Consider the following 10,335-nt stretch of genomic DNA (forward strand, 5'->3'; position numbering starts at 1 on the left):
AGAGTGGGGGGACGCGACTGGCTGTTGCCTCTGTTAAGGAAGAGAAAGGAAAGAAAATAGTTTATTAGGATTTAGAAACTACAGTATGGGCTAATATGGGTTAATACATTACAAGTAAAATGGGATTCTTATAATAAGCAGTCTAGGATTCACATTCAAATAGGAGACTCGAATAGGACCGGTAAAAGATGCAGGCAGGCACGTGTTCAGATAGACATTGGATAGCACCTGCCCTTTGCCCTGCTATTTGAGAAGTGCCCTTTTTCAAATGTCATTTATAATGTTTGTGCAGGTTACCAGTTCACAAAGGGTTGGAGTTCCTAAGCCTTATAAAGGTTGGATAACTTTATTTCACTTAAGAGAGTATAAAATCGTTGCATAGAGGGTTTAATTGAAGTGTTATGAAGCTGAATCAATTGACCTATTTTAACTCTGATCAAAATGTGTTTTGTTATGTATTTAATATCAGGTGTAGTGAATCAGATTTCAAATGAAAATACGTACAGTACAATTGTGCCAAGTTACACTGTATGTATTGTGTTTGCTTGCCTTTTATGTCAAAATGATCTGAAATCAATTAAACAGTTCTCATAATTATGGCTTTTTATCTCATAATTTCGACTTTTTTATCTCATTATTATGACTTTTTATCTCATAATTATGACTTTTCATGGGGATTTTATTTTTTTCAAGTGGCGGAAATGGGCTTCCATACAAACATTGTAATTACAGCCTTATTTTTTATTAAATTAGTAATAAAAATCGCCGGTGTGTCCTTTAATGCATTTGAGCCCCTTCCTCTCTAACATCCGCTGCACGTGCCTGGATGCAGGTACCGTTTCAGCACCAAGGACAGTTACTCAATGCATCCAACACTGGTCATGTATGCAAAGCCTCTGCGTGCATTATCACTACTATTGCAATCAGAGTGGTCTACTTAAACCTCCCCGCCCCAACATCTGCAGGACCGTGCACTTTGCTTTGCACGCACGTGATGGTGCAACATTGATTCTAAGCGTGGATACGACAATGATAGGCTAGGAAAAACACAAGGTGCATAAATAACATATCAAATATATCGCTCCCTACTCAAACAAGTATAGTGAGTGTCCCGGTCCCGCTATAGCCGGGAGCAGGACAGCACGAGCTCCCTACCTCCGAGCTGTCCGCCTCCGCCATCTTCCGCCGCAGCAGCAAACACCGCGACGAGTGCCTCAGTCCCATGAGAGCCGACGAGATTTCAGGCTACAACTCTTTAAATGTACGGAGAATGTAACAATCTTAATAGAAATGTGTCACAAATAACACTAAACAGCCAGATGTGTGTATGCAACACGCGTAAAGATGAAAGTCATAAAGGAATCAGTTTCCACCGAATTAAATCCATTCCTCGAGAAAAGTTGGTTAATTGATTTGTGAAACGTACCGTAATCCATACTGTAAATGTGATACAGGCTGTTTTAGTGGCAGATTCATGTATTGTGCTAAAAGGTTACGGGTTCCATTCCAGCAGGTGTCCATCAACATCCAGGCGCCCCGTGTCCATGTGCAAGCAATGAGCACCAAAAGAGCTAATAAAACTCCACACCAGAGAGCGCGTCTTCTACTCTACTTCTCTCGGAATCCCTTCACATCTCTCAGCTTTGTGACAGGCACACAGACATTCTTATCTTCGTGTGGAAAGTCCTGGCTGCGTGTAATCCCGAGGGCTTTCCCGGAGAGAAAGTTAAAATGGGTTCAAACTGTGCGCGTGTGCACTGCCGGCCGGGACACACATCACACACACGAGCCCCTCGACTGACAGGAAAGTAATCGTGACAACAATATATAACAGTAACAAACCAAGAAAAAGGTGGGTAAATCTCTGCTTCCCAACCACAGATGCGCCCTCATAGCAGAATCCCCCCCCCCCCCCCCGCAGAAACCAGCTCTCCGGCAACCAATGAGCTTCAGCCAGGGACGTGCACAGACGTTTTGGGGGGCAGGAGCTCAAGTGAGAAAAAGGGCACTTTCCATAATAATTTATAAAAAAAGAATTTAAAACAAAAAGTTAAATATAGTTGCACATCTCTGACTTACTGACCAATTTAATTTAATTTAATTCAATGTCAATTTGGTCCTGCTTTTGTGTTCCGTTTTGGTGTAAAATGTAGCCTACATTTAAATAAAACTATAATTATAGTAATGTGAAATCCTTTTAGAAATGATTGCACATAATAATTCCCACGGAGCTGTGAGCACTTATACATTTATGTGACGCTTTTCCACTCATCTTCCAGTTGTCAGTTTTCCTCTGTTGAAATGGACCAGCTGTGAAGGTGGGGGCGGGGCTTTTATACGCGAGTAGTGAAAACACTTCCGCGTAGTCTGCTCGCGTGTATCCTCCCTTTCGTTTCCTCCCGCACCCCTCCTCCCTCACCCCTCCTCGACTCCTCCGTGTGCATTTCAGCTATTGGGACGTCCTTCAAAATGGCGTGTCTTGATCGATTTCCGGGTCAAGTCCCGGAGGAGGGGAAGAGAGGAGTCGAGGAGGGGTATTGGGATGATGCTTATGTGTGCACGTGCCAGGCTCAGCCGCTCCTTACATAACAGAGGTGTACGTGTTGGGAGATCTACCGTTGACTACGTGCAATGGTGTAAAGTAACTAAGTACATTAACTCAAGTACACTTCCAAGATACATACTTTACTTGAGTATTTCCATTCGATGCTACTTCATACTTATACTCCATCTCAGAGATGATTATATTGTACTTTTTACTCCACTACATTTATTTAACACTCATTTATATAACAAACACATGATTTGCTGATTTAGTGCATAGGTATAATGCACTACTGTACTACTAATGTACACATTATCTAAATGTGGTCCAAGTTGACAAACAACAACACTAAAATAGCCTACTCTTAAATGTATAATCAAGATAGAATAGTAACTAGTGCCCTCAAGAATTATTGGCATCCCTTTAGAAAAATGAGTAAAACAAGATGCAAAAAACATCTTTCCTCATGATATTTCATTCAAATATATTAACAAAAATCTAACCTTTATTCATTTAATATTTTGTGCATCCTCCTTTTGCCAGGATTACAGCTCTGAGTGTTCTCCTGTAATGCCTGATGAGGTTATCACATGGCACGAGATCTGACACCATTCTTCCATACAAAATCTTTATTCTGTGGTCACTGGTCAGTAAACCATTTTTTTGTAGATTTTGAGGTGTGCTTCAGATCATTGTCCTGCTGGAAGGTCCAACCACGGACCTTTGCTTCCGGGCAGAGGCCATTTCTCTAATTCCCCTCCTCGACTCCTATCCTCGTGTCTTAGTCCCGCCCACAGGAGATGCGAGCGGAGGAGTCGAGGAGGGCAACCGAGGAGAGAGGAGGGGAAGCAGCAGGAGGTTAGAGAAATGAGAACTCCTCTCCTCTGAGCAGTCATTTTAAAGAGACGTCCATTAATGATGAAAGGAGGCACAGCAGCCCTCTGTCTGATGGACAGATGTGTTCATGACGACTTATATATATACTTTTAATTAATTGAAAGTGCAGTATAATGAGACAATAACAGGCTACAGATGCGGACATACACACACATATTTATATAAAGATATACAATTTCAGAATCAATTAAGTATGAGAGCACTCTCATAATAACGTAACACTACCAGAGATTGGATGCACCCCCGGTAAGATTTTTTTTTAAATGTTGGACTTAAATCCATCAATCTGTTGCATTTTGAGGGGAAAATAAAGAGAGAGACTACACCCATATGAAACAGAACTGTATACATTTAAATAATCATAAAATCATAATAACATGGCCATAACCAATAACATACCATATCCAATATGAAAAAACATTGAAACTTGTTTATTTATTTGTTTTTGGTTCATTTATAGTTGTGAGTGTGTCTGGGCTCCTGAACCAGCCTCACCTGTCCCCCCCCTCTCCCCCCTGCTCCTCTTTGAGGCAGCAGCAAAGACTAGTTTTAGCTCTCAACAAGTTTTTAAAGTTTATCTTACCTTTTTTCACCTAGTTAACGTTAATTTTACTAATCACTGCCCCTTCAAAAAATTGAAATATGTGTTTACATGAATGGTGACCAAACCGTGAGACTCACTGAGAACTAAGTTAACTTTCTAAAACAGCGGAACCCAAACTAAGGCCCGCGGGCCGGATACGGCCCGCCTCCACATTTGGCCCGGCCCCCTGAACAATACCAGAGATGCATTATGATTTTTTCAGTCTGGCCACGTGAATCCTAGACTAAACCCAGTCAAATAGAACGGAATAATGGCGAAAAGGTTAGGTAAGAGGAAAATTGATTCAGAATGCAGGGTATTTAACCTGCAGTGGTCAAACGATAATTTTTTTGTTCAATGCAAAGAAAAGGCTGTTTGTCTCATCTGTCAAGAGGCGGTGGCGGTATTCAAAGAATACAATCTGCGCCGACACTATGAATCCCGTCACAAAGACAAGTATGATAACTTGCAAGGCCAAATGCGAGCAGACAAACTCTCAAAGCTAAAAAGTGGACTGTTAGATCAGCAGAATACATTTGTACGCCAAGCTCAGCTGAACCAGTCATCCGTTCGGGCCAGCTTTCGGGTTGCTCAATTGATAGCAAGCAGCGGTAAACCTTTCACTGATGGAGAGTTTGTCAAGAAATGTTTGAATGCTGTCGCGGAAGAGGTGTGTCCCGAGAAGAAAGATGTCTTTAATACCGTGAGTCTGTCGGCGAGTACAATCACCAGACGCATTGAAGAAATCGGGGGTAATGTATATGCCAGTGCATATACATTTTCATTTTACATCTTTCGTCTTCTGCTGCCGGTGCAGCAGAAGGATGAGCACTGGATGAGAGCACGGACGTGCAAGACACAGAGCAGCTGCTCATTGTTATTCGTGGAGTTAGTGCAAACTTTGAGATGTGCGAGGAGCTGGCAGCCCTCCAAAGTCTCAAAGGGACTACAACGGGGGAGGATATTTTTGGCAAAGTAAGCCAAACCATGGAAGAGTTGGACCTAGACTGGTCAAAGCTTGCCAGCATCACGACTGGCGGTGCTCCTAGTATGGTGGGCGCGTCTCGGGGTCTAATAGGACGCATGAACCGGGAGATGGAAGAACGGGGTCTCACCGCCCCGCTACAAGTCCACTGCCTAATTCACCAGCAAGCACTGTGCTGCAAAGTGTTGAAGTGGGATTCTGTCATGAAGGTTGTGGTGTCATGCATTAACTTCATCAGAGCAAAGGGACTTAAACACAGGCAGTTCCAACAATTCCTGTCTGAACTGGAGTCTGCGCACGGCGATGTGCTGTACTACACAGAGGTCCGATGGTTGAGCCGGGGCAGAGTTTTGAGGCGTTTTTACGAGCTTCTACCCAAAATTAACGCATTTCTTCATTCAAAAGACAAAACGGTCCCAGAGCTGATCGACCCAGAATGGAAATGGCACCTCGCATTTTTAACAGACGTGACAGAAATGCTGAACAGCCTTAACTTGCAGCTACAAGGCCAGGGGAAACTAATTTACGACATGTATTCTCACATAAAAGCATTTGAGGTGAAACTTGCGCTGCTTTTGGAACAAGTGAAAAAGCACAAATTCATCCATCTCCCTGCTACATAAAACCTCTCTGCAGAGAACCCAGCGGTCCCGTTCCCAGCTGAAAAGTGTGTGGAAGCACTGGAAATGAGTTGAGTAAAGTTGGAACGATATTGGCAGATTCGGATTTCACGGATCAATAAGTCATGAACAAAACGTTGTTCAGACACAAATTACGTCTCCTAAGTACCGTGGTAAGGTTGACAACAAACTACAATCACATGTTGATAAAAAAAAGCCAATATGCGCCGTCCTCCGAGCTGGACACATTCAATTGGTCTCTTTCCGCAGCCGGAGAAGAAACGAGTGCTCAGGGACCGTCTGCAAAGTGCAACTCCGAAAAAAGAGAATACAATAATATTCAATCACTTCACTATTATACAGTATATTTCTACCAAACTCACTACACATATCAATAGTCTCCTGTTTGTCATACTACAGCAGAGAGTTTGGAAGAATATGGTTTTGATTAATTTTGGTGAATATTTATAATGTAAAATCCTCAATAAATATGGCATCATCTTCAATAACGTTACTATTATACAGTATATTTCTCCCAAACTCACTACACACATCAATAGTGTCCTGTTGGTCATACTACAGCAGAGAGTTTGGAAGAATGTGCTTTTGATTAATTTTGGTGAATATTTATAATGTAAAATCCTCAATAAATAGGCTATGGCATCATCTTCAATAACGTTACTATTATACAGTATATTTCTACCAAACTCACTACACACATCAATAGTGTTCTGGTGGTCATACTACAGCAGAGATTTTGGAAGAATATGGTTTTGATTAATTTTGGTGAATATTTATAATGTAAAATCCTCAATAAATATGGCATCATCTTCAATAACGTTACTATTATACAGTATATTTCTCCCAAACTCACTACACATATCAATAGTGTCCTGTTGGTCATACTACAGCAGAGAGTTTGGGAGAATGTGCTTTTGATTAATTTTGGTGAATATTTATAATGTAAAATCTTCAATAAATATAATATAATCTTCAATATCTTCACTATTATACAGTGGAGTGCTACCAAACTCACCTCAGACATTAATGGTCTCTAACTTGCTACACTACAAAAGTGTATTTGAAAACGTATTTTAATGGTCGTTATGTTATTTTAAAAATAAAGTGTATTGTTAAGTATAAGTTACTGTCAAACAGGAGACCCCTTAATTTTAACCAGAAGCTATTGAAATTTAACTCAAAAGAAGATCTCCTATTTATTCATAACCATTGCACTGTTTTATTGTTCTTTCATTAATTAACTTACAGACTGAATATATACATGGTATCACCTACATCAAAGCAAGATCCATCAAAAGTAGAACAGTCTTTTAATCATCAATAAACTAGACATCACACACATTGATATATACATATATATGTTACACATTGTATATATAAATTAAGACATGAAACAACTTGTTCATTAGCTATGAAACAGTAAAATAAAGTTAAAATTGAAAAAAAAAACATTTCAGGCTTTTCACCTATCTTACTGTACAATATTAATGAACAAATCTACAATGTAATGTCTGACATGGAAAACATCATGAACATCTGTGACTAATTTAATCTGTAAAGGAAAATATATTTAACATCTTAATTAAGAATATAAAAATTTAAAACTATGGACAGGTGATTATTAATCATTACTTCAGTTGCCCAAAATCTTTAGCAAAGCTTTTTTCTGGATTTTTGTTTGTTTTGTACAAAATTCAGCTTTCATTTTGCCGAATTGAAATCACTGGCTGGGCTGGATTTCCCCCCACATGCCGTTTATAAGCGCACTAGTTCTATTGTGGTAGTTCTAACTACAAGCCTTACCTCCCCAAATCCTGGTACCTCTGGTAAAAGTTACACAAACTCTTACATAGCCTCTTTAGTTAGGGATGATACACAACACACAATACCACGGGGTATCTTTTTTTGGTATTAGTGCAGCAGTCATTCCGAGGCACTGCGTGTGAAACCATCTTCCACAAGTTTCACACTGAATCTACATGGGGATAAATACAAGAAAGATATTAAGAAAATGTCAAGTTTAGGACACTTGTAAAGCAGGCATATTCATTTATATTTTATAGAGATTATACTTTTTTTTTTAATATAAATACTTGTTGTTATTCAGGTTTCTCTGTACTGTGCTAAAACTTTAACAAATTATAAGAAAAACAAAAGGAAACCTGTAATGCATAAAAATATACAAAATGTCATTACTTTTATGTTATTTCTGAAATCTAACTCCAGATGATCTACATATTATCTATTATTCAGATTATCTTCTGGAGTTTCAAAACAATTCATCATTTATTCTCACCCAAACAGCATCAACAGCAGTTGTGGGCAGGTCCTCAATTCCACAGAAGGAACAGAAGTCATCCTTTGAAACTGAAAAAATAACAGGTGTATTACTGTTCAATTTACAGGAAGGGAACCATATATTCATTTCATATTTTTGGCTAATACCTGATCCTTTGAGAATTTCTTCTGCCATGTCTCTTCGTAGATTTTGAAGAGATTGTTTTGATGAGTTGATGTGAAACGTCTGTGGTATTTTCGGAAATTCCTTCACTGTCATCTTGGCCATCTGGACAGATGGTAAAAATAACATGACGTTATGACGTGTGTTTGAATTTCCCTTTAAAATAAAATGCTTTATTATTAATGAACACAACATGTTGCATTGAATCACCTGCATGACAAAGGATCCACAACTGGTGGCATCTTTCTGGAAGGTGTGGGTTATCTTTCCAGGCTGCCATTTAATGCTCACCCAGTCCTCTTTTCCCAGTCTGTTCCGGCGCATCTTGAAATACTCTCTATAGAACAATAGGAACATTTTTTACATTTGCGCTTGCTCTTTGCCTTTACCAAATGTGCGTTTAACCAATGTATTTCCTGTAGTATTATTTTATATTACCCAAATTTGTAACCAGCCTTTCTGGAGTCCTCAACTTCATTTGACCCTTGCAGAGGATCAACCACATAAATGTGGTTTGAAAGGGCATGGAGGTACTGTTTTAAAAAGTAGCATACCGTATAATTAAACCAAACCTTTTTCAATATGTCAGCAGTAACAATAATGTATCAGCTTTTCTTCAAAAATGAAAAACAAAGTTAACTAATAGATTCATATTATTAAAATCCCTTCAACTTTTTAGAAAAGCTATTAAAAGTAATACTAAAATAATAACTACCCATTTTAAATGTGTATATTTAAAGACTTAAAAGTATTGAAATAATTAAAGATGTCAGATCAGATGAAAGAAAGTTGCACAATTTGGGGTCAGAAGACTCAAATCTTTAGTGGAGAAGTAGCGACCACCAATACTCTGCCAGGCCCGTCAACCAGCGGCTCAACAGTTGCAGACGCAGCAGCACCCAGCACATTACAAGATCCATCAATCAGTGAGGTATCAAGCACTGTCACTAGTGCACAACCAGTTGATCCCCAAAGCTGCCACTACCAAAATCTGCTCTGGAGATGTTGTCATTTCTCCATGAAAAAGAGTTACAGGAACTGTACCCAAATCTTTGGATTGCCCTCCGCATTGCAGTAACTCTTCCTGTTACAGTTGCGTCTGCTGAGAGAAGCTTTTAAAACTCAAGCTTATGAAGACATACCTCCGGTTGTCAATGGCACAAGAACGCTTAGGTGGCCTGGCTATCATAAGCATCAACGCACAGTTGGCACAGCAGCTGTCATACGATGACCTTGTTGATGACTTTGCATCCAGGAAATGCAGACGTGTTCACTTGTAAATGCATACTGAAAGACATACATGCACATTGACCTGACTGTATACATATGTTACTGTGTTGTTAATGATACAATTTTTTTTCCAAACTACTTGGTGTCCCAACATTTTTTGGGGGGGGGGGGGGGGCCCATCACACAATCTCGCTTGGGGCCTCAAGTTGGCCAGGGGCGGCCCTGATTATTGTGTACATCATCTGCACCTGAAGATGTTTTCACGATTCGGCTTCATTTCTAGTCCTAAATCCTAGTCCTAATTTCTTGCACTGCACTAAGAAGTACTTGCACTAATGTCCAAATCATGTTTCTTGTTGATTGTGTTTTTTGTATATATTTATTACTTACTTTTATACCCTTGTTTAGCTAGAACTTTCTTAACCCTTGTGCCCTCCTTGGGCATTTTTTTACATTTTTCCTGACTTTTTTTTTGGATTTGGTGATCATTTCAGCTGTGTTACAGCTTTTGGCATGGATTTTTGCAAGAAGTCTTCTTTTGAGTAACATTTTTGAAATCCAATGTCGTTTACTCTTACATGTTTTGTATACTCTCGTGATGCATTTTGCACCCTCTGGACCCCTTCCTGGCAAAAATGTACACGCCCATAAAAACTGCAATTAAATTATCATACATCAACATTCAATAATTTTCAGGATTTTAACCCTTTAAACGCCTGTTTCATTATTTGAATTATTTCATTTCTCTCAAAAATGCCTCATTGACTTCCATTCAAACCACATTTTTTGATCTCACTGCCATTGCAATATAAAACCATCATTTATTCTACTCTGTATAATTGTTCTGTAGTTATTGTAGCTAAAACGGCGATTTCTGAGAGATTTTAAAATCTCAGATCTGCTCAACTCCAGGCGTAACTCAGGTCTCAGTGAGTCACGCCCCTCAAGTGTGCATTTCAATAGGCAGGAAGACTCTGCTGTCGCCCATCAGCA

At 39.4% G+C, this 10,335-nt stretch overlaps 1 protein-coding gene and 1 long non-coding RNA gene across 3 annotated transcripts in view; both read right to left on the minus strand.

The window, feature by feature from the left end:
* Positions 1-1,880, minus strand: part of prmt8b (protein arginine methyltransferase 8b) — a 19,280-nt gene extending 17,400 nt beyond the window's left edge. Inside the window, 2 exon segments of the mRNA XM_079655668.1 lie at positions 6-30; positions 1,156-1,880. Coding sequence (XP_079511794.1) covers positions 6-30; positions 1,156-1,224 — 94 coding nt within the window. The 5' untranslated portion in view covers positions 1,225-1,880.
* Positions 1,881-6,846: 4,966 nt separating this feature from the next.
* On the minus strand, positions 6,847-8,947 carry LOC307023112. Of its 2 annotated transcripts, XR_013803603.1 has the most exons (5): positions 8,551-8,947; positions 8,323-8,449; positions 8,097-8,217; positions 7,948-8,018; positions 6,847-7,626 (listed from the first exon to the last, which is right to left on the minus strand). It is a non-coding gene; the product is annotated as an uncharacterized lncRNA (long non-coding RNA). The 2 variants fall into 2 exon arrangements; XR_013803604.1 differs by having other exon boundaries at positions 8,323-8,942.
* Positions 8,948-10,335: the final 1,388 nt, after the last annotated feature.

Source organism: Notothenia rossii (genome assembly GCF_949606895.1).
Source record: "Notothenia rossii genome assembly, chromosome: 10".
NCBI classification, from domain to species: Eukaryota; Metazoa; Chordata; class Actinopteri; order Perciformes; family Nototheniidae; genus Notothenia; species Notothenia rossii.